At 42.3% G+C, this 24,384-nt stretch overlaps 1 protein-coding gene across 2 annotated transcripts; it reads left to right on the top strand.

Annotated features, from left to right (window-relative positions):
- Positions 1-8,360: 8,360 nt before the first annotated feature.
- VDAC2 (voltage dependent anion channel 2) lies at positions 8,361-24,273 on the top strand. Of its 2 annotated transcripts, none has more exons than XM_079899923.1 (10): positions 8,361-8,470; positions 8,902-8,956; positions 10,040-10,108; positions 10,980-11,029; positions 14,171-14,323; positions 14,420-14,472; positions 15,437-15,664; positions 16,974-17,124; positions 19,884-19,941; positions 23,510-24,273. In XM_079899923.1, the coding sequence occupies exons 2-10, from the start codon at positions 8,926-8,928 to the stop codon at positions 23,599-23,601; spliced, it is 885 nt and encodes a 294-aa protein (XP_079756049.1). In that variant the 5' UTR covers positions 8,361-8,470; positions 8,902-8,925; the 3' UTR covers positions 23,602-24,273. The 2 variants fall into 2 exon arrangements, with proteins under 2 accessions (XP_079756049.1, XP_079756048.1); XM_079899922.1 differs by lacking the exon at positions 8,361-8,470 and adding an exon at positions 8,553-8,698.
- The last annotated feature ends 111 nt before the right edge of the window (positions 24,274-24,384 follow it).

Raw genomic sequence — 24,384 nt, 5'->3', positions numbered from 1 at the left:
CCAGAGACAGATAAAGAAGAAAAAGCAGTAGCAGCTTCAGATTTGGATACAGGAAGAAGATTGGGTAGAAGAGTTTCAAATGGCAGTGTAGCTCTAAGAAAGTTTCAGCCAGGTCAAAGGGGCATCCTGTTAAACGAGTCCCATGTTTTGCAGGGATGGACCTGCATGAATACCCCCATCATGCTTGGTCATCAGCAGCAGCTTGTGTGGCTTCACTGGATCCAGAGGGGCAGCAGCCAGAGCAGTGAATCTGCCATGCTCCTCATAGCAGCAGATGTGAAGAGTGCCTTTTCATGGCTGCCATGATAGCCTTAGAAAAACTGGTTAAATTTCAGGGGTAGCTATGTTGAGAGTGACATTTGAGATAGCACACGTTCTATGGAACACTAGGCTCTCAAGATCCTTGTTGAAAAAACTGGAAATTTGTTGCATTCTCCTTTCAGAGACTCATCATGCACAATAATTCAAGGCTCTGTGAAGTTCCACTTAAAGAAACGGGTTAACCTTGGTTTAATATAACAGTTCCCACACCTGTTTGATTACAGAGCTCTTTCTATGTATGTAAATTCTGTTAATGCCCTGTGTGATTATTGTTCAGCAAAACTCTGTGCTTGCTTAGAAAGTTAGGTATCAGCCATATGGTGAAGGGTTTTAACCTGTATTTAACCTGGGTTGCTTTATAGAGGGGTTCTGAAGAGGGGATTCATACAATCAGAGTTGTATTATCTGGCAGCGGTGTGTAGTGGTGATTGGAGCAAGAGGGTGACCCTTAAAGTTAATCCCTGATTACTTAACAGCCGGAACCAGTCCTGGGATTGCCCCCAGTTTCCAGAAATAGCATGTGAGTCATTTTAAATCCAATTGCTTTACTTCCAATCAAAGGACTAGGAGAACTCAAATTGTTGGGAGGGGTGGGTCACCCAGTATCAAACTGACCAACCTCCTACAGCCAGAAATAATGGCCCATTGTCCTGCTGGCTTCCTCATCAGTTTCCCTCTGTACTGAGTGTCTAGGCAGCTGCCAGTCAAGCTGCACTTGTGACTTGCCCAGGCCTCAGAACTCTCCCTCACACTCCTTCCACTGCCTCCTGCACCAGCCCTACAGACACAGGGAAGCCACACAGTAGATGCAGGCAGCCGTGGGATGTGAGTCATGAGACATTCTCATAGGTGACCCAGTGACAAGTCTGTGGACAAGCTAGCTTCCCTCTCCCCCATTTACCTTCATTGTGGAAGCTCATGCCCTCATCATCACAAACCTACCAGGGAAAATTTTTCAAGCCAACTGTCTCTCTTAATGGGCCATGACAAGGCTGGTACAAAGCAGTGGACTCTGAACATTCGATAAATATGATTAGTTACCTGCATGGGGTAAGGCTTTGACGATGGGGAGGCAATGTGAATGGTTAAGAGCATGTGCCCTAACTCACAGTTGGGTTTAAATTTTGTCTCCACCACTTAAAGCTATCTATGCATACTGGGCTAGTTACCTGACCTCTGTGTTTCTAATCTATAACAGGTGTAACAGGCTTATAGTACCTGTGTTCATAGGGTTGTTATAATAATTCAATAAAGCATATGAAGTGTTGAGAATAGTACCGGCACAAAGGAAGTGCTTGATATTGTGTTAGCTGTGATTATTTTGATTGTGTTTATCCTTACTAGTGTCATCATTATTAGTTACTGGATGGGTGGGTGGGGAGGTGAGTGGGATAAAGTTAAGTAAGAAATGGTTCCCACTATTAAAGAGTTTGATAGGGAAGGCAGAGTGTTTTTTAAAAACATGTAGGTAAATTTTAATTAAAAAACCATAAATATTGAATTCTAGTTAATTGTATGTATGCTGAAGTATTTAGGAGTGAAGTATACTGATATCTGCAATTGACTTTGAAATGGACTGATGAATGGATAGATGGAAAGATATGGGATAAAGCAAATATAGCAAAATGGTAAATGTAGACTCTAGATAATGGATATATGGGGGTTCACTTTACAATTCTTCCAACTTCCCTGCGTATTTGAACATTTTCATAATAAAATATTGGAAATATATGTTGATACCTTATGCCATAAGGTAAAACATACCATAGAATTTCAGAGGGAGTAAAATGACGTGTAACTGGTAGGTCAGAAAAAACTGTGGTGGGAGTATATTTGAGTTGGGCTTTAAAAGGGTTCAGAGGGTTTAACTCAAAAATGGTGGGGACAGGAAAGCATTCCAGGTGGGATGAACAGCAAAGGCCATGATACTAAAAACAATGGGATTTGGGAATGTATCACCTGAATTAGTACAGGTGGTAGGAGGGAAACATGACTGTGATGGAAGGCAGAGTAGGATAATGGTCCATCTTCCTTATATCAAGGACCTTATCCTACAGATAAATGGGAACCACTGAAGTTTCTTGAGCAGGAAACTCTACATTTTTCCTGTCACTTTGGGCTAGGCTTTCCCATATAGGAAGGTGTGAACTTTTTCAAGGAAGTAAACAATGTTTCATCAGTGTTTTAATTAGAACTCTGATCAAGACCACAGGTTGGACTGGATGATACATAGCAAAGTCCTTTTATTACATATCAGTCTCTATACAAACCCAGAACCACTGGTATATCAATTGAGAGGAACTGCATGAAACTTGCACTTAATTTGTGTCCTGACTGTTAAGCTGTAACTCCAGTATCTGCTTTAATAGTCACATCTTACATTAAATACTAAATCAGAAACGGAGTCTACACTGCATGTGTCTGGAGAGCTTTAGAATGCTCCTCTTTTCCCCTAGGGACTGCAGGGACTTGATAGACAGCCTAGATCAGTGGTTTTTATGCTTCAGTGTGCCTAAGAATGACAGCCCAATGTTGTATGCACAAAACCAGGCACACTGTCCCTTATGTGCAATTTCAGGGATTTCTTTCACAGCTAAGGGCTTGAGTTTTGAGCCCAGTTAATCCTAAAATGGCCCTCACCCCCAACTGTGGGTCTTAACTCCCCCAAATATTTTAAGTCCCTCTATTTATCTGTGCTCTCCTTAGTTTTCATGTCAATCCTGTCTGTGCTTCCTTCTTCCTGGTTTGTCCTCCCACTGCTGCTCTTCCTGCCACCCTATCCCATGGAGCCCTCTAGAACCTCGTTCCATTGTAAACAAACTACCCTAAGTCCTTAGTTTCACCACTTGGTGCTCTTTCACTCTGCTCACCTTGGCAAAAAACTACCTTTTTCCATTGATATATTGGATCCCAGGGAAGACTGCTCATTCTCCCACACCCTCCCACATCCTAGGGCTGGACCTGGGGACAGGAAGGATGGCCACTTTCTTAATTCCTCCACCCTGCTATAAAATCACCTCCTTTGAGGTTCATGCCATCAGTTCTACCATCCTCTACTGAGGTCATCCTTTATGGCCAACTTCCTGTGTTCCCTGAGGACTTTGGCACCTGACTCAGTTTTCCTACCTCTTATCCTAGCAACATTCTGGTAACTTCAGTATCCCTGCCAACAAACTGTGCCTATTCCACCATTGTGTATTGGATGTGTGGGGGGCAGGTAGCTGTAACAACCAAGCCTCACCTCTTGTCCTGGACTACCTTCAACTCCAGTGAACTTCACTTCCACCCTTCCATGGCCACTCCCCACCCAGAATGCTCCACTGCTAAACCTTACACCCCAACATCCCACATTCTAACTGTAACGACAGCTTAGGGTTCTCTCTTTCTCTTGTCTCACCTCAATAAATGTTTGTTCCAATTGTATAAAGATTCCCAGTGCCAAGCCCCAAAGACCCGGGCAAGAGGAGCCCCCACCCCAAGTCTCATACTTTAGAGGGCCCCAGTCTAACCCTTCTCAGATGGTGCCTATTCCTCTAGGGTAAGGAGTCTGCAGGGCCAAGGGAACATGCCCACCAAAGCCCATGCTCACCCTCTCCATACCTGGACCAAGCTCTGGATACAGAAGATCTTAGTTTTCCCTGTTGAAAGAGTCCTGAGCCTGCTTCTGGGGCCTGCATGGACTTTGTCCTCAGAGTCCTTTCTCTGGAGCATGGATTGAACTGCCAGTGACACACCGCTAAGCCCATGGGGTGGTCAAGGAGTGAGCTATGTGAGGGAGGATGGACCTTGCCTGTGCAGGCTACGGTGTACCCTTCACACTGTGGGGCGGAGCCTGGGGCAGGAAGAGAAGGAGTGTGTATCTAGGGCTGGCTCTTCCCATGTGACCTCATCTGGCACAGTCAGGATTAGCACTGAGTCCTAATAAAGGAATCTTGAAAACTGACCTGGCTGGATTTCAGAACTGCTGTGGACTCCACGTACGTCCTGTTTCCCCTTTTTGACCAGGGGTGTCTTCAGCAGTTATCTTGTGCCTAACCTTCTCCGTGTGTGTTGGATATGTGTATGTGTAGGGGTAGGCAGATTCTCTTTAGTTCATAGATCTTCAGGTTAAGAGGAACTGTACTGGAGCTGCCGTACTTAAAGGAACTACACCTGACAAGCCTCTTGATGATGCTATAAATGTGAAGGTTTGGGGAAGGCTTTAGGAGGGAGTTAGTGTATTTTCCGTGTAGAAGAAATGTAAATAATGTGACCAGAGTGTTGACTATGGTAGTTTAAAATATATCCACAATTCTTTGATACTCCTTTCAAAAGGAGGAGCCTAATTTCTCTTCCCTTGAGGGTGGACTGGTCTTAGTAATTCGCTTCTAACAAATAGACTAAGGCAGGAATGACAGTGTGATTTCTGAGGCTGGATCATATAAGACATTGTGGCTTCCATCTCTCTCTCAGATCACCTGCTGTGGGAGAAGCCAGGGGCCATGTCATGAGGACGCTCAAGCAGCTGCCCTATGGAAAAAGCCACATGGTGAGGAACGGAGGCCTCTTGCTGAGAGCCACGTGAGGGAGCCACCTTGGAAGCAGATCCTTTAGCACAGTCAACCCTTCAGATGACTGTAGCCCAACTAATATATTGACTACAGTCTCATGGGAGGCCCTAAGTGAGAACTACCCAGCTAAGCTTAATTTTTGACCCACGGGAAGTTTCGGATAATAAAATGCTTGTTGTTTTAAGCTATTAAGTTTTGGGGTGATTGGTGACACAGTAATGGCAACTAATATTATACTTATTCGGTCTTGACCTCACTTGACCACTCCTCAGGACGTGACACTGTTCAGCACTCCCTCTTCCACCCACTGCTTTCCCACATTGGCTTCCAGGAAAGTACTTCCACTTGAGTTTTCTTTTAGCCTCCTAGCCAGTCTTGTCAGTTTTCTTCATTAGCTCCTCTGCTACTTGCCCCTGAAACAACCAATTCTCCTAAGACTTCTATCTTTATTCCTATCACATTGCTTATTGACTTTAATCACACCCATGATTAGTCATAATTAAAACTAAAATTTTCATGTCAATGTCTCCTCTCCAGACCTGTCTCCTAGACTTCTGCTTATAGGACAGCTGCTTATAGGACAACTCTATTTAGAGTTGGTGGTCCCTGGCTCCTCATACTTATTTGAAATTGAATCATCCTCTTTATCTTCACACTTGTCCCTCTTCCCATAGCCCTTCCAACAATGAGGGAGACCGTTGTCCTCCCAGCTGCTCAAGCCAAAAATTTTGCTCCCAGCCACCCTAGACTCCTCCTTACTTGCTGCTTTCAGGACCTTAGTCATTCGACTCCAGCAAATATCTTTAGACTCATATTGCAATTTTTTTTTTTTTTTCGGTATGCAGGCCTCTCACTGCTGTGGCCTCTCCCGTTGCGGAGCACAGGCTCTGGACGCACAGGCTCAGCGGCTATGACTCACAGGCCTAGCTGCTCCGTGGCATGTGGGATCTTCCCGGACCGGGTCACGAACCCGTGTCCCCTGCATCGGCAGGCGGACTCTCAACCACTGCACCACCAGGGAAGCCCCATCTTGCAAATTTTTCTACAGGTTTTTCCAGCTTTACTTAATTACTTGTGGTTTCCAAGCGATTCTTGCCACTTCAAGCCCCTTATGGCTTTGCATATGCCTCTTTCTAGAATTTTGCTTTTCCATCCTTGATCTGTTGGTTTTCCAATTTTGATAAGTCCTACTTTCAAACTTTAGTGCAAGCGTCTCCTCAGTCTAACTGTGCCCACAGTACTCTGTGCTTATGTTTAGCATCGTCCTTGCAACTCCTGAATTCTCCATCCTACTTTGTAGGGCAATTCTCCATGGTATTTCTACATGTCTTGTGACAGCTTTTATCTCAAACTATCTTCTTAAGAATGTTCGCATAGCAAACAGCCTTGGGAGACAGGGGTAGTAACTCCCTCTGGGACAGGAGGCAGAGGGCAGATTTTATTTCCAGAGAAGTATAATAATGTATGTCTCTGGGGCAAAGACTGGGCAGGTTAGCAGCTCCTGATAAGGCAGGAGGTTTTCTGAGCTTAGGATTCCTCAGCTGTGACACAAATGCATGGTGTGCAGTTTCTACCTAGGGTGCTCTGCATTACCCCTGTGGAACACAGAGGGCAAGGGGAACTGATGTGAACATGAAGCTTATGCTGCCTGCTGAGCCATACATAATAAAGTCCTTTGTCTGACCTTCAAGTTTCATGTCTTCTGCCAGCATCTATGAACCTATGAAACTGTGGCAGGCTAACTTGCTAGCTTGCACATAGGGAAAATCTTGGACTCTTCCCAATTCTTGACACCTCTCCACATGCTTGACTGTAAGTGCCTTGAGAGCAAGAGCTGTGTCTGAATGGACTTTGCTTCCCTTGTGGATGACACAAGGTAGTTGCTTTATAAGCGGTGGCTGCTACTAATGATGTTTCGGTCTAAATGGCTTTGGAGGTAAGCACTCAGATATATTTACTGAATCCAACTTTGAAATAAATTGCCATGATTCTGCTGCTGGTTATTAGATATTGTGTACATTCCTTGGAGTTGTAGAGGGTGAAGGCTCAGATCTGTGTTCTGTGGCACAGTGAAATTCTCTGGGGGTTAAAAATGCTAGATAGTTCACAGGGTGTTAAGCCCTACTGCAGGTAATGAAGGTGGCTGAGCAGAGTCTAGGTTTTTCTGGGAGGTGGTATATTATGCTGCAGTTGTGATGGGATGGCATTCTCTGCCATTAGCCTCACAGTAGCATCAAACATAGCCAGAGCAGACCAGTCCCCTGTGGAACCAGACTGATTTCAGACCAATCTGTCTGAGCTTGAATGAAGGAATTTATCAGTGCTTCTGGTGCTTGAACTTTTAAGAGCAAAGGCTCTTCCCTTCTTCTAACCCTTTGCAATGACTAATCCCAACCATGACTAGGCAAGATTGCTGGCGGGGTTTGCTCGTGGGAGGGAAATCCACCAGGCTGCAGCTTTAATCCGGCTTTGCATTGTGGAAGCCTGTCTAGCTATCCTTTTTTCCTGGTTTAGGAGGAGATGGAACCTTGTCAGCATTTGAGCTGAGGTGGCTTTCAGAGCCAGAGTCAGGGGTCAAAAGGCTTTGCGCATAGTCTATGGCCAAATGGTTATTAAAGACCACTTCATCCCATTTAAACCTATAAATAAACTGGGGTACAAAGGGGATAAATCGCTGATAATTGGCGATCGATTCCGGAGCCTAAATTGACTCTATTTCCATCTCAGTAGACGCCTCACTTTTTCTTATTCCCTTGGCTCCCTCACTCTTCCTGCATACCCAGGGAACTTGAGTGCAGCATTCTAATGCTTGGTCAGCATGATTCCTAAATTTTCTAGCAGGGTTGACTCACTAAGACAGCTCCAGTTCCCTGAGTGTGTAAAGCAGTCCCACCTCTAAGCGAGACGGAGGCGTCAGAAAAGGAACCCTAGGGCGTGAGCCGGGGAAGGGGGGCGTGCGGGGCAAGGCGGGGCACCCTGAGACGTGCTCGTCTGTTTAGGGAGCGGCAACCCAAGAGAGACTCTCAGGTCGAGTCCCGCCCTGCATGGCGATTACACGGTGGTGGGAGGCGGACGAAGGAGGGAGTGCGCAAGGGGCGGGAGGTGCGTCTCTGTGCCCCACTCGTTTCTCCCTGGGCCAGGAGAGAGAGACAGTCTTTCAGAAGCGCACGCTGCACTTGCTCAGTGTAGAAGGGGTAACGCTCAGCTGACTCCCTCCTAGACTGGGGATTGGCTCTGCAGGGTGTGCCAAGCACAGGGTGTACGAAACTCTCCGAAGGGAGTTGGAGAGAAGTACTTGACCCGGGGTGCGCGGCGGCGCGCTCAGTCGCGCCCAGTCGCGCCGAGCCCCGCGCAGGCACGCGCCTGAAGCCCCGCCCCGCCCGTGACGAGCGCGCGCGGGGCCTCTGCCCCATCCCTCGCCCGCGCGTTCCCCTCCACGCTGCCTCCGCCGTTCCCCGCCCCCTCGCCTCAGGGGCTGCCCTCGTAGCTGCCTGACTTGAGGTCCGGCAGCTTCTGCTTTTCCTGCCCCTGACGAGGGACCGAGGGAGCACACCCCGTGGGCAGCGGTGCTCTCGGAACACGTGGCCATCTCGGAGCAGGTTGGAGTGAGCAGCGGGCGGCGCTGCGGGGACAGGCGCGGTGGGCAGCCCCAGGGGCAGCGGCAGGGTCCTGGCGGGGGGAGGACAGGGTTGCGGCGGGCGGAACGGTGTCTCCTTCACTTCGCCCTCCAGCCGCGGCAGCTGCAGCGGGACGCAGAGCTAGCCGAGCGGCCTCAGCTGCTAGCGGAGCGGCAGCGGTGCCTCCCCCTCCCCCCAGGAGACCACCAGGTACCGCCGCGCCCGCCTCACTCGGACCTTGGGCCTAGGCCCCGGTGGCCAAGCAGGACGCCTGAGCCGGACTCGGGGTCGGCCCCGACTCCCTAAGATGGCCGCGCTGCCCTGCGGCCCCTCTCCCCTCTGTCTGAGACCCCCTTCTGGTCCCTTGATTCGCCTCTGAGCCCCGCTGACCGCACTTCTTGTCCCTCCCTCAGATCACCTCTCCTCGCGGCCTCGCCATGGCGACCTCCGGACAGACCTCCCCGCGGCGTAAGTAGAGCGATCTCTGCGGGATGGGGCGGCGGTGTCTGGGCAGCCGAAGCCTCCCGACCAGAAAACCGCAGCTTCTTTCCCGCTCTGTCTTCAAGGGCTTGGAAGTTCGCCCCTTTCGGTAGCCATTCCACCGTCTGACTTCCCTGGCTTTGCGGAGGAGGGACTGGGTGGTTGGATCTCGGATAGCGGGACTGACTAGGCCTGGGGAGCTGGTCTGTGGACGCATTCACGTTCAGCTTTGACGAACTGAGAAGCAGAAAGTTATTAATTATCGGGTTCAGCTTTTGCAGGATTGGATCGGTCACGTTTTTAGAGGAAGTAGTAACCCCCCGTGTGAGGGCGCAAGGTCATTCATTACATGTGCTCCTAAGGGCGTGGACGTGCTATGTAGGATGAATGAGCTGGTGTAACGACCTCAGATTGCTTGCCCTTAAGCCTCACAGCGTGGGCCGAGGACTTGAGTGTCTTACTAATATGTTTAAAGTGCATTTGATATTTAGTTGATGTAGGCGCTTGAGTGAAACATAAATGGCTGTATTTTTTTTTTATGTTTCAATATTTAAGTTTCAGAAGTATGACCTATCTTTCTCTTTCTATTTCGGAATATTGGTTTTGATCTCCGTGAGGATACTAAAGGTTGAATAGGGGGGAGAGGGACTTGTCTTAGTTTTTAATCTTATCTCATTTGGTTAAATCACATTCCAGTGAATTTTGGCAGGTATATCTGTATGTACAGATATATACGTGTGTATGTGTTTGATTCTTTGTACTAGTCTCATCGTAGGAAGTGAGGCTACAGGCACTGTGTAAATTTAGGAATAGAAAATATTTTTATATATTTTGGAGGGAATTTTCCAAGTTTGTATAAACACTTAACTGTGATTATCTATTTTAGAAATAAGCCTTTGGTGCTGATACCTCCTTCATGGATCATACTAGACTACAGTGTTATTATAGATTCTAGTGGTATCAAAACTAAGTTGGACTGCTTGGTTTTAAAGGTAGCAGTGGGTCATAAGCTAGTTCTTGGACAGACTGGGAGAACAGGGACGTTAACACTGGAATGTTTCTTCCCACCAGCAATGTGTATTCCTCCATCATATGCTGACCTTGGCAAAGCTGCCAGAGATATATTCAACAAAGGATTTGGTAAGAACTGTTTTAAAAATTTTAGATCTGAAGCGAAAATGTGTGTTTGGATTGCTTAGTGAATTAGTAATTTCTTCAGATTGTAAATATCTTGCTGCAGTAATTCTTCTGTTAGCTACATTTAAGATAACATTTCTTTTAAAAGAGTACTGTAACAATCCACATTTCCCTCCATCCCACATTTCCTCCCTCCATCCCAATTTCCTCCTTTTTTTCATACTTTAGTTCAGGGAATTTACCTTTAAGAAAAAAAACAATTGTGCTTTCATTTCCTTCGGATGTAGTTTAGGCCTTGGTTGACTAGAATTACGATGTTTTACTGCTTTTGCTTTTATGGTGGTGACTCATAAAGGGTTATGGGTTTCTGCAAATAAATTTGGGTTTTGTTAAAGATTTTGTTCCACACCCCACCCTCCCTATCCTTTAGATTATTTCCCCAGTTGTTCAGATTATTAATTTCAAAGCGAGGTATGCCTTTGAGATAAATGTTCTAAATGCCTGTATCATAATAAACTATTGACTATTCTGATCTTTAAGTTGAATAGATTTTCTGATCTGATGTTTAGGTTTGAAAAGCATGTTTTAATAAATGTTTTGATAAGATGATTTGGAAGCTGTTTTTGAGGGTGGGTGCCAAATACACGCCAACATACTAGGAGAGCTTCATAGAGATGTTCTGTCCTTTACATGTTAGTTTACATAGAATAATTTAATTTGTTTTCATTTAAATATTGTATATCAACACACATTTTTATCCCCCTCTGAATATGTGAAATGTTTCTGGTTTTTGTTTTTTTAAATGTAGTCAGCTGTTGGTATGCATCTTTTATACAAAAAGATCATTTTGTTCTTTTTTGCTCTCTACTTGAAGGTTTTGGGTTGGTGAAATTGGATGTGAAAACAAAGTCATGCAGTGGCGTGGTGAGTGTTAGTTATTTGATAAGTTCTGACGAGCCTTTATACAATTTTTCAACCCATAAGATAGTCATAACTGAAAGATGTCTACACATTTTATCTTAAAGAAGGGGCAAAAGATAATTTCGTTTTAAGGGAATTTTATCTTGATTGTTTTGGCTTTGGATATGATTTCTGATTTTCATGTGGTCTTTTGCCATATTACTTTGTATGCTCAAGGAACTCAGGAAAGACACTGGTCATGTGGGATTCTGTTTACTTAGTAAGGTTGCAAGCTTAAAGGCAGGGAACCTGTTATACTTTTTTGTAACCCCTTCTTTTAATGCCTGTGGAAAACATTAAGAGTTCTGGGCATAAAAATATTCAGTAACTTAATTTGAGTGTACTAATCGTTTATGTAATGGTCATATTCTAGCAGCCCGCCTTGGGGAAGATTTCTACTTGTATTTTGTGAATTTAGAGAGTCCTAAATTTGAGTATTTTTAAAGAGGTTACTATTTTGATATTTGGATGTCTTGATCTTGCCTAACAAACTCCCTCAAAGAGAGTAAAGTAAAATTTAATTTTGTGTAATTTTTTTCTTCTAAAAGTTTTTGTTTGGGGATTGTTTTGGGGATGGGTATAGTGTGTGCATATTGAATATTATTGGTTATTTTGATAAATTCTTCCTACAGTTGTTAACTCCCTTAGTGCATATAACTGGTATTTATTTAATCATTTTGTAGTTTCTCAATGCCTAGACTTGGATTTCTGGGGTTTTATATTGGTCGCATCTGTTTTTTGGTTTCTTTGGTCTGAAAGGAAGCCTGAGTATTTAGTGTGGTTGAGTGACTTACTTGCTCAAGGTAACAGGTTACAGAGCAGTGACTTAGTGTTTGTTTTGTGTTCCCTCTCTTAACCTATTGCCCCTTATAAACCACTTGCTGTGTATTTGCTGAAACACAAAAGGCCTTCTAAAAGTAGAAGACTCAATTCTTGTGTTTAAAAAGCTTGCTTGCTGGCTGGAGAGACAAAATAAACTTTAAAGTAGGGAACAGTCAGAGCAGTATATCTAGTACTAGATTGTTTGATAAATCAAAACCTTTGTTGGAAAGGAAAGGCTTATTGTGGATAGGAATTTTATAAAATTAAGCTTAAGAACATGAAGGATATATAAGAGCTTGATTAGATATGGTATATTTTAATTTACATTTAATGTATGTAATTCCAAAACATGGTACTGATCTTGTAATATGTCCCTGGCCCCAAATAGTCGCAGTCGCATTTCTCACCTGAACTGCAACGATGTCTGGGCCACTGCAGAAGGTAGAAGCCTAAATATCTTGGTGAGGAGTGAAAGGGAGGGTATAAGCTCCACCAGTGGTATCATCTGACCCATTTCTGGTCCCAGATCACAGTGTGATCTTCTTGGTTTTGTGTCTTGAGGACTCCTTGGCATGTACTTGGCATGTATATAAGCTGGCTCAGTCTGTGGGCTGATGGGTGGCAGTGGGTGGGGCCTTAAGAATCATTAATCATTGTCACTCAGGACTAAAAATAGCTACTCATACACATTTGCATTTCAATTATCTGTTAGAACAGGCTCCATATATATTATATTGTTTTAGTAATGCATTCCTGTTGTGTAGAGCATGTGAAAATGTGCAAAGCTTTCAAAGTCTTAGTCCAATTTAATCCTCCAGAAGTAAGTTTTGTTATTACAGTTGAGGTAACTGAGACCCAGAAAAGTGTCTTCCTCAGTGTTACTCATTTAGTAAATGCCAGGCAGAACTGGATGTCAGGACTCCTAATTTCATATCCAGTGTTCTTCCCTAACACAATTTGGTGCTTTTTAGTATGGGCATGAGTGCCAAGCTTTGACTTGAAATTTCTGTTACTGAAAGCATCTAATTTCAGGAGATTGTATATAAGACCTAAAGAATTGAGTCTGTTTCACGGCAGAGCGATAGTTACACAAATGCTCTGTTTTCTAAGTGAAGGATGATTGGTCTTTTCTCCTTTTGATAGAGTTTTTGGTATTTCCTCATTCTGCAGGTATCACAATTTCAGGTCGAAGGCTTTTCTTTATTAGTTCAGATCAGCCATCTTTAAATTTGGCTTTCCAATGACCTTAAGAGTATAACCATCATTAGCAATCAGATCAGAACCCTCAAAGGGCATTTTTAACATTTTATCTTGGAAGATTTCAGTTGCTTGCCTGTATACTAAGCTCTGAAAGGTTAGATTTCTGGATTATCTGTAGCAGATTTTGAATTTCAGATAAGCCCTCTCCATATTATGCCTTCCTTTTCAGTTGGTGTGCAATTAGGGATTGGCAAGTTATTTATATTTGCTACAAACATAAGATTATATAGTACATTTCAAATTGATCACTGCATAGGTTGTTTTTTCTACTAATATCATCTGTTGTACAGAGTATAGTTTATATTATGCATGATATAAATCAGTTATAGAGTAAATCTCCTATAATTTCCCTCCCCGTTTTTTTTTTTTTTAATGAGAATGTAAAGATGGTTGGGAAGGCATTAAACCTGATGAAGACTCTTTATGTCAGAAACAGAATATTGAGGTTACCAAAGAATTAAAAAAAAAAAATCTTTTGTGGCATAGATTCTTACAGTGGGGTGCTTTCCTTTTAAGGATTTTCAGGAACCATTTCATAGTAAATTGTGTATAAACTCAGATTTTAATGAAGGGGGTCTGTGATTAGCCATACTGACCTATTTAGTGTCTCATTCAATATCAGGCAGATTGGAAGCAGTACTAAAACATCCATCCTCCCCCACTGATTTTTTTTGAATCCCAAATAAAATCACCTTAGCAGAAGTTTCCTTAAAAGTCGTATAGTTTGTTGTTCACTTGAGAATCAGATACAAGTAACTTTTGATCCATTGGTTGGAAATGTCAGCAGTAGTAAGATGTAGTCAGTAACTTACAGGCTAATTTGTCACTGTTGTATATACTCAGTAGCAGAGGGTAGGAGTGTTTGGGAAGCTAGAAAAAAGAGGATTAGTGAAATTATTGTGTTTCAGTGGGGTTTTGTGTGTGTGTGTGTGTGTGTGTGTGTGTGTGTGTGTGTGTGTAAATTAGGAAGTGGATTCTTCTAGGCTTACGAGAAAGTTCCTGAAGTTTGTCTTGTCTTCTTAGGAATTCTCAACATCTGGTTCATCTAATACAGACACTGGTAAAGTTACCGGGACCTTGGAGACCAAATATAAATGGTGTGAGTATGGTCTGACTTTCACAGAAAAGTGGAACACTGATAATACTCTGGGAACAGAAATCGCTATTGAAGACCAGGTAACATTTGAAAATGTGCTGTAGTATTAATTATTTTATTTTTGTATTTCAAAAAAGAAATAAAGCTGAAAACAAATTCTTTTTCTCTCGAAATAGATTTGTCAAGGTTTGAAACTGACGTTTGATACCACCTTTTCACCAAACACGGGGTAAGCATGGCATTTTTATCTGCTTTAAATTGAAAAGCATTCTTCTTTGGTATATTTAAGAAAGGTGCACATTCAGGTGCCTTGTGGTGGTGAATTTCTGTTTCTGCCTTTGGAACATGAGCAGTATGGTTGTTGACTTGCCTTCAAATATTTGCCTCTTATTGTGACACTAACTTGGGTACCTAACATGTTTTTTATAGGCTTTTGTGACTGATAACCAGTTCTGCAAAGCAGTCTTCCTATGGTGGTGGTGGTCCAGTCGCCCCTTGTGCCTTTTAGTTCATTGAGCCATGTTTTTTTTTTTACCTCTTATGATTATCTTGCTATCTCTTATACAGGCATACCTTGGAGATATTGCAGGTTTGGTTCCAAACCACTGCAATAAAGTGAATATTGTAAAAAAGCGACTCATACGGATTTTTTGGTTTCCCAGTGCATATAAAAGTTATGTTTACACTATACTGTTGTCTGTTAAGTGTGCAGTAGCATTATGTTGGGGAAAAAAACAATGTACATACCTTAATTAAAAAATACTTTATTTCTAAAATATACCAACGATCATCTGAGCCTTCACCAAGTCGTAGTAGTAACATCAGAAGATCAGTGACCACAGATCACTGTTAACAAATAAAATAATAATAATAAAGTTTGAAATATTATGAGAACTACCAAAATGTGACAACAGCAACACAAAGTGAACAAATGCTGTTGGAAAAAAACACCCAAACAGATCTGCTTGGTGCAGGATTGCTACAAACCCTCAATTGCTACAAACCCTGCTACAAACAGGTGCAGGGGGGAGGGAAACACGGTAAAGTGAACTGCAGTAAAACAATGAAGTGTGCCTGTACTCCCCAGTTACAGTGAGGTTCATTTAAATCTGTTTTGTGCCCTCTATGCAGAAGTTATGTCTGTAAATCTTTCCCACTGACATCAGTTTTAAGACAGTTTGTTCTTTTTCCAGAAAGAAAAGTGGTAAAATCAAGTCTTCTTACAAGAGGGAATGTATGAACCTTGGTTGTGATGTTGACTTTGATTTTGCTGGACCTGCAATCCACGGTTCAGCAGTCTTTTGTTATGAGGGCTGGCTTGCTGGGTACCAGATGACCTTTGACAGTGCCAAATCAAAGCTGACAAGAAATAACTTTGCAGTGGGCTACAGGACTGGGGACTTCCAGCTACACACTAATGTGTGAGTATTTCTTTTGTGGGATATTATGATGTAGGACCTCAAAGTGGTATTGATGTCTCCTGTCATCTCCTGTGAATCTGAGTACAACCTAAAGGAATTTTCTTAACATAAAAAGATCATCCTTGGGCATTTCTAGAATGCCCTTCAGAAGTGTACAGTAAAAACCATTAGTCTGAGTTTTGGTGCTGAGAGAGTAAATGTTCATTTCACATGAGGCTTGATGTGCTTTGGATTTTTAGAAGAGGCTAAGATGGGAGTTCCTTGGTGGTCTAGTGGTTAGGATTTGGAGCTTTCACTGCCGTGGCCCGGGTTCTGTCCCCGGTCAGGGAACTGAGATTCCACAAGCTGCATGGTATGGCCAAAAAAAAAAGGCTAAGACATTGCCAAACTCTATGTGCATTCATTTGACTTCATTGTCTGTGATGTGTGAGATGCTCATTTGATAGGATTACCTAAAATGTATAGAGTTTTTACCTAATCCAAATTAAATGTATATGTAGAAAGGACTTAAAAAGAATTTTTTCCCTTATAAAAATGATGCATTGGTATATAACAGAAGTACAAAGAAGAAAACAAAAATGTTTCATAATCCCACCGTCTAGACATATAACTTTTGTTAATTGTTAATGCTTTGGTGTTTCATCTTTTTATATGTGTGTATATAAAATACATACCAAAAAGGCTGTTTTTAACCTCCCCCACCTTAATACATTTTGATCATTTTCCTATAGCATTATGTGTTCTTAGTGATGGTTAGTGGCTGCATGATAATTTTTATAGATATACCATGATTGATTTGACCAATCCCTGTTTTTGGACATAAGTTGGGAAAAGTCCTTTGATGACATTAAAAAAAATTTTTTTATTTATTTAGTTTTGGCTGTGTTGGGTCTCCGTTGCTGTACGTGGGCTTTCTCTAATTGCGGTGAGCGGGGGCTGCTCTTCATTTCAGTGCGCGAGCTTCTCATCGCGGTGGCTTCTCCTTTCGCGGCGCACAGGCTCTAGGTGTGTGGGCTCTAGAGTGCAGGCTCAGTAGTTGTGGCGTATGGGCTTGGCTGCTCCGCAGCATGTGGGATCTTCCTGGACCAGGGCTCGAACCCATGTCCCTTGCATTGGCAGATGGATTCTTAACCACTGCGCCACCAGGGAAGCCCCGAAAAGACCTTGTAAAACTAAAGTTTTCAGTGGAACACTAGAGACCCATGTAAGCAGTGGCTTTTATTTAAATGTAATGCTACAGTATCAGCCTTGTGCCTTAGACATTATTACATTGTCTAGTCTAGGTTGACTAATTTAAAATATCTTATAGCAATGATGGGACAGAATTTGGAGGATCAATTTATCAGAAAGTATGTGAAGATCTTGACACTTCAGTAAACCTTGCTTGGACATCAGGAACCAACTGTACTCGCTTTGGCATTGCAGCTAAATATCAGTTGGATCCCACTGCTTCCATTTCTGTGAGTACTGCTGTGGGCTTAGAATGGGATTTTGGTTGTGGGACTTAATCTTTGGGTATATTGGATTGTGTTGAATATTTGAACTGTGGTTCACACAATTCCCAGTTTACACACAGATTGGGACTAGAACTCGGGAATGCTGCTTTTTTTTGTTGAGACAGAGATGTTTGCTATCCAGGCCACAGGAGTTTGTTTAAATTAACTTCAAAAGTTGTTGAAGTAGTGTAGATAATAACTATGAGGGCCAAGCCTGTCCAAGCCCAGGGAAGCCAGTATTTTGGGCCCTGGGCAGTTCGCATTCTGGTTGGAAGGTAATAGTACTTTGTTACTTTGTGTTTGTCTTTAATGGTTTACAAAATATCTTCAGATTTGATCTGAGCAGCCAGTGGTACACATGCTGTTTTGCAAGTGAAGAAACCAAAGCTTGGAGAGAGGAATGACGTAGACCACAGCTAGGGAAGGAAGGAAAGAGAGGTAGGGCCAGGACTGGACTTGCATGTCTTTTGATTTCCCTTCTGTCTAGGGTGACTAGGTAGCTCATCCTGCTTTGCCTGGGACTATCCCAACTTCAGCACTGAAAGTCCTGCATCCCAGGAACTCCCTCCCCTCTATTGTGGGTTGGCTGGGTTGCATGGCCACCCTAGTCCTGTCCTTACACTCTTTCTGCTATTTCTTCCTTCAGTCATAGTGGATTGTGGTAGGGGGGAGTACAGTGTCTGAGGGTATAGAGCGCTGGCTCCAGTTTCAGGCAGATCAGCAGCTCTTCCTGTGTGTTAGTTGCTTACAGGTCAGGCACCGTATGTACTAGAATGAAAGAGTTAAACCTTCCGTGAGAGTTATTTCTGTTACATAGTCATCTTCATTCCTGAGGACGATATGTTTTGATAATTTAGGCAGTTAAGTTTTAGCCCCATTCTTGTTTTAGCTTAGCAGGGTTGTAATCAGAGAGAATGAGAAGCACCCGGAATGCTTTTCCTGTTGGCAAGGCAGTGATTCATTTATTTTTCCCTTCTCTATTTCTGACTACACTGTAGCAGTAAAATCCTCAGGATTCACACAGCACACTGTGCTGCGGTAGCTACATTGCTATTCTCTTCAAATATATGTCTATGGCACCATCACAGGTTTAATGCCAGCAGAAGATGCAGCTCTCTCACAGTCTAAAATGGGAAGGCAGCTTGGGACCTGTGTGCCAGTGAGTGACTTCTGGGGATTAGTTTGGAAAACTATTGAATATTTAGCATGGTCTGCCTAAGTAGTGCTGCTGTTACCCTAATCAAGCATCACCCAGGAAGCATTGCATAATGCTCCATTAGTTTCATGGTTGACTCCTAAAATAGTAGGAGCTATTTTATTGTTTGGGGCTCTTAATTTGTTTGGCAAAAGATGGTTGCTAGTGGGGCATTCCTTCCTTAGACAAATAACTCACATGGTCATTGGTGGCTCATGAAGACTTGGCTGTAGTGCCAAGTGAATACAAGTTTTGTTTCTGTGACTTTTGCCTGTATAGTTGGATCATTTCTCTCTCAATTGGGCTGTTTTGATATACATTACAAAAGAGTGTAGACATCAAATCATTTCCAAGTCTGTTTTTTTTTTTTTTTTGCGGTACGTGGGCCTCTCACTGTTGTGGCCTCTCCCGTTACGGAGCACAGGCTCCGGACGCGCAGGCTCAGCAGCCATGGCTCACGGGCCCAGCTGCTCCGCGGCATGTGGGATCTTCCCGGACCGGGGCACCAACCCATGTCCCCTGCATTGGCAGGCGGACTCTCAACCACTGCGCCACCAGGGAATCCCCCAAGTCTGTTTTGATCCCAGAGGCTGTTTGTTACCTTTTTATTACCATAGCACTCAAAATGCTGAAGAGCAAAGTTACCTGACTAGGCAACCTAGGCCATGGAGAGCAGGGTGAGATGCCCCCATTTACAGCCTTAGGCCTCTGGTATGGCTTAAGTGATATCAGTAGTGGGAGAGAATGGAGCTCGAAGCTTCTCCTGACCATGTCTTCCTCTCCAGGATTCCTTCCAGCCCTTGAAAGTCTGTGACTAAAATCCTAAAATATTAGAATTGTACAAGGAGGGAAGGGGTCTGGATTGGTAAATGATGCCCCTTTGGAACGCCTTCTTAAGCACCGTCTAGTTATATACAGCCAAGACTCAAGGGCATTAATGAGAGGTGTGAGAAAGTGAGGTGAAGGAGTTGTAGTCAGTCTCTTTCTTCAGAGGAAGTGCTTGTCATTTGGAGATTTAGAACATGCATGGTTTAAATTCTTTAGGAATACCCCTGAAAGTAGTGTCGTAGTCACAAAATTAAACTATACATACACATGCCATACTTTGAGGGTGGTGTGTGTGTCAATGTCATGTAGTTAGTGAGCCTGGTGAACTTCCATTACCCACATTCTGGTATGGTCTTATGTGCTAGATTAGACTCAACAAGGACAGTTTTTTTTTTGTTTTGTTTTTGTTTTTTAAGGACAGTTTTTATGAGAGTGCTTAGGCTTTTGTGCTATATGGACAGTTTGGGGTCTGTGGACACATCCCAAAAGATTGCAAGAGTTTTGTGTCCTGCTGACAATTTGAATTTAGTGGATGAGGATTAAGTGGCACCTAGTTTTCGCTTAGCTTAATACAATATTAAATTTTATTAACTCTTGTGGAAAAGTGAATGCGTCATAATTGTATGATAGGGAAACACCCAGGGGCTTTGTCCCTCCATTCAAAAATTTGTCTTACATTTGTTTTTGCATTTTATCTTAGGCAAAAGTCAACAATTCTAGTTTAATTGGAGTGGGCTACACTCAGACTCTGAGGCCTGGTAAGTATTAAGGATTGTTCTGATGGTGGTTTCAAAATTAGTTTCATTTCTTAGCTTCTTTTTATTTATTTATTTTTTAAATGGAAACTTTTGAGTTTATGCTTTAAAAGGCAGTATTAAGAGAATGAAGACATACCATAGACTGAGAAAAATGTTTGCAAATCATACAAAGGACTTGTACCCATAACATGTAAAGAACTCTTAAAACTCATTAATAACTATGACAAACAATCCAATCAAAAAATGGCAAAAGATTTGCAAAGACATTTATATGAAGACATACAAATAGCTAATTAGCACAGGAAAAGGTGCTCAGTGTCATTAGTCATTAAGTAACTGTAAATTAAAACCACAGTGAAATACCACTGCTACCCACTAGAATCGATATAATAAATCATTAGAAAATAACAAGTGTAGATGAAGATAGGGAGAAGTTAGAGCCCTCATACAGTGCTGGCATGCACATAAAATATTACAGACACTTTAGAAAACAGACTGTTAGATTTTTTTTTTAAATAGATCTTTCTTGGAGTATAATTTCTTCATAATACCATGTTAGTTTCTGTTGCACAACAAAGCGAATCAGCCATATGCATACATATCTCCCCATATCCCCTCCCTCTTGAGCCTCCCTCCCATCCTTCCTATCCCACTCCTCCAGGTCATCACAGAGCACTGAGCCGATCTCCCTGTGCTATGCTGCTGCTTCCCACCAGCCAACTGTTTTACATTTGGTAGTGTATATATGTTGAAACTTCTCTCACTTCGTCCCAGCTTCGCCCTCCCACCCCATGTCATCAAGTCCGTTCTCTTATGTCTACCTCTTTATTCCTGCCCTGCAACCAGATTCATCAGTACCATTTTTTCTTTTTTTTTAAGATTCCATATGTATGCTTTAGCATATGGTATTTGTTTTTCTCTTTCTGACTTACTTCACTCTGTATGACAGACTCTAGGTCCATCTACCTCACTGCAAATAACTCAATTTCGTTTCTTTTTATGACTGAGTAATATTCCATTGTATATATGTGCCACATCTTCTTCATCCATTCATCTGTCGATGGACATCTAGGTTGGTTCTATGTCCTGGCTATTGTAAATGGTGCTTGCAGTGAACACTGAGGTGCATGTGTCTGGTTTTCTCAGGGTATATGCCCAGTAGTGGGATTGCTGGGTCATATGGTAGTTCTATTTTTAGTTTTTTAAGAAACCTCCATACTGTCCTCCATAGTGGTTGTATCAATTTACATTCCCACCAACAGTGCAAGAGGGTTCCCTTTTCACCACACCCTTTCCAGCATTGATTGTTTTTAGCTTTTGATAATGGCCATTCTGACCAGTGTGAGGTGATACCTCATTGCAGTTTTGACTTGCTTTTCTCTAATAATTACTGGTGTTGAGCATCTTTTCATGTGCCTCTTGGCCATCTGTATGTCTTCCTTGGTGAAATGTCTATTTAGGTCTTCTGCTCATTTTTTTTTTTTTTTTTTGCCGTACGCGGGCCTCTCACTGTTGTGGCCTCTCCCGTTACGGAGCACAGGCTCCGGACGCGCAGGCTCAGCGGCCATGGCTCACGGGCCCAGCCGCTCCATGGCATGTGGGATCTTCCCAGACTGGGGCACGAACCCGTGTCCCCTGCATCAGCAGGCGGACTCTCAACCACTGCGCCACCAGGGAAGCGCTCCTCTTCTGCTCATTTTTTAACTGGATTGTTTGTTTTTTTGATATTAAGCTCCATGAGCTGTTTGTATATTTTGAGGTTAATCCTTTGTTGTTTCAATTGCAGATATTTTCTCCCATTCTGAGGGTTGTCTTTTTGTCCTGTTTATGGTTTCCTTTGCTGCACAAAAAGTTTAATTAAGTCCCATTTGTTTCTTTTTGTTTTTATTTCTGTTACTGTAGGAGGTGGGTCAAAAAAGATCTTGCTGTGGTTTATGTCAAAGAGTGTTTTTCCTCTAAAAGTTTTATAGTGTCTGGTCTTACATTCAAGTCTTTAATCCATTTGGAGTTTATTTTTGTGTATGGTGTTAGGTAGTGTTCTAACTTCATTCTTTTACATGTAGCTGTCCAGTTTTCCCAGCACCACTTATTGAAGAGGCTGTCTTTTCTCCACTGTATGTTCTTGCCTCCTTTGTCATAAATTAGGTGTCAGTATGTGCGTGGGTTTATCTTTGGGCATTCTATCCTGTACCATTGATCTATATTTCTGTTTTTGTGCCAGTACCATACTGTCTTGATTACTGTAGGTTTGTGGTATAGTTTGAAGTTGGGGAGCCTGATTCCTCCAACTCGTTTGTCTTTCTCAAGATTCAGCTGCTTCTTTTCCAAACCTTTCAAGCATACAGAAGAATTGACAGAAAGTACAGTGAACACATGTTTACCTTTTGCCACAGTTTTTTATTCCTTTCCTTTTTTTTTTTATGGTGGGCTGTTTGGAAATTGCAGCTATCATGACATTTCCCTAAATGCTTCAGCATGCATCTCCTCAGAATAAGAACATTGTCCTGCATAACCACAATACTGTTATCACACCTGAGAAAGTTAACAGTGATTCCATATTATTACTTAATATCCGTTCTCTATTTACTTTCCTCACTTGTACCTGAAATGTCTTGTAGTAATTTTTATTTCTCCAGTCATAGTTCACTCATTGCTTTGGTTGTTTGGTCTCTATAGTCTCATTTACTTTACATAGTATTTTTGAGCCTTGCTGTGTTTTCTGGAGCAGTACTTCTCAAATACCAGTGTGTGCATGAATCACCTTGGGAATCTTATTAAAATACATAGGTCTGGGGCGAGGGGTTCTGACTTTCTGACAAGCTCTTAGGTGATGCCAGTGTTGCTGGTTCTTGAACCACCAGTTGAAGAGCAAGGTTCTAAAGCACTTGGAACTTTTTCCCCAGACTTTTTGACTGTTTTTAAACCTAAAGAAAAGAATGGTACCACGAACACTCATACCTTCCCCACGTTGACCAATTACTAACATTTATTTTGTTTTTATTATCTCTCCATGTTTCTATACATAATCCTTCTTTTCTTTTTTCCCCACATATCCTTATGAATTATTTAAATGTTTTCCAAGCACATAGACACATCAGCCCTAGCATACATATCATGAGAGTAAGACATTTTTAACTGCATCATTATAAAGACATCATAACTATAATACTGTTTTCACAGCTAAGGGAATTAACAGTTTGAAATTATACCTAATATATAGTATATATTTGGATTTCTGCACTTGTCCCAAGTGTCTCTTAATTGTAGCTTTTCCTTTCCAGGATCCAGTTATGGTTGTCATTTAGTCTGGATAGTGTATTGAACATGATTGTATTTTCCAGAGCTGTTTGAGCTTTATTATGAAGTTCTTATGCTCTGGGACTTGATTCCTTCCTTACTGTGGATGTGCAAATGAATTGTCTGGTGTCTCAGATACTCCCAAGCGCCCTCTGGTGGCTGGCACTAGTAGGTCATCTGACAAGCTGAGGAAAAGTGACAGGTTGTGGCGTGACTGCAGACTCCCATGAGGTGTTTCAGGCACTTGATAGTTGTCTGCTTTTGTTTACAGGTGTGAAGCTTACACTGTCTGCTCTGGTAGATGGGAAGAGCATTAATGCTGGAGGCCACAAACTTGGGCTTGCCCTGGAGCTGGAGGCTTAATCCAGCTGAAAGAAACCTCTGGGAATGGACATCAGAAGATTTGGCCTTAATATATTTCCAGTGTGACCAGCAGGCTTCCCCCCCACCCCCACCCAAGAAGGTGATCAAAACAAAGGATGATCTAAACAAGAGCTGTATTTTAAATATTTAGGCAGTTACTTGTTAGCTGGTTTCTAGTTGAATTGGTTATCTATCTAGTTACCAATGCTGCAGTCGTGCAGTCACCTATACATTATTTAAATGTATTTAACTGTTAAATGCGCTACCCACCAATAATGAAATAGACCTTTATGAAAACTGTGCAATTGTGTGCATGTTTGTTTTTATGTTTCTTTTAACATTGAATATTGCCATTGAATGAGATGGATCAGTGGATGTTTTAAGATAAGGTTAAAATTTTTTGTTAATTTCAACCATCATTAGAATTACTTTTGGTATCCCAAAACATTACAAATTATGAATAAAACAATAATACATAATTAATGACTCTTAAGTATTTGCAGAGTTAAAAACTTGGCAGCTAGGGTCAAATCTTCCTTGTTTCTAGCTAGTACTTTATTTTTCCAGTGAGCATTTATTTTGCTCTTTTCATGAATCTGTGCCACAGAGTCCTCTGACCCGAGAGTAACTCCATGAGATTTTTAGACTACAATAAAGTAAGAAGATATATGCCTTCATATCTTCAGTTTGTAAATTTGAAAAATTACATTGGATCATCGTGAACTCCAGGAAGAGTTAGCAAGTGATGAAAAAAGAGAAATGAAGGGATGGTGCTGAAGGTTG

The sequence above is a fragment of the Stenella coeruleoalba genome, assembly GCF_951394435.1.
Source record: "Stenella coeruleoalba genome assembly, chromosome: 16".
In the NCBI taxonomy this organism is placed as follows: Eukaryota; Metazoa; Chordata; class Mammalia; order Artiodactyla; family Delphinidae; genus Stenella; species Stenella coeruleoalba.
This window is presented reverse-complemented; position numbering and strand designations above follow the sequence as displayed.

Excerpts from the sequence above, each read along its gene's own strand:
- VDAC2 (XM_079899923.1), top strand. The coding sequence starts at position 8,926 with ATGGCGACCTCCGGACAGACCTCCCCGCGGC. Across the intron at positions 8,957-10,039 it reads CGGACAGACCTCCCCGCGGC|CAATGTGTATTCCTCCATCA; the intron begins GTAAGTAGAGCG and ends TCTTCCCACCAG. Across the intron at positions 15,665-16,973 it reads TTCCAGCTACACACTAATGT|CAATGATGGGACAGAATTTG; the intron begins GTGAGTATTTCT and ends AATATCTTATAG.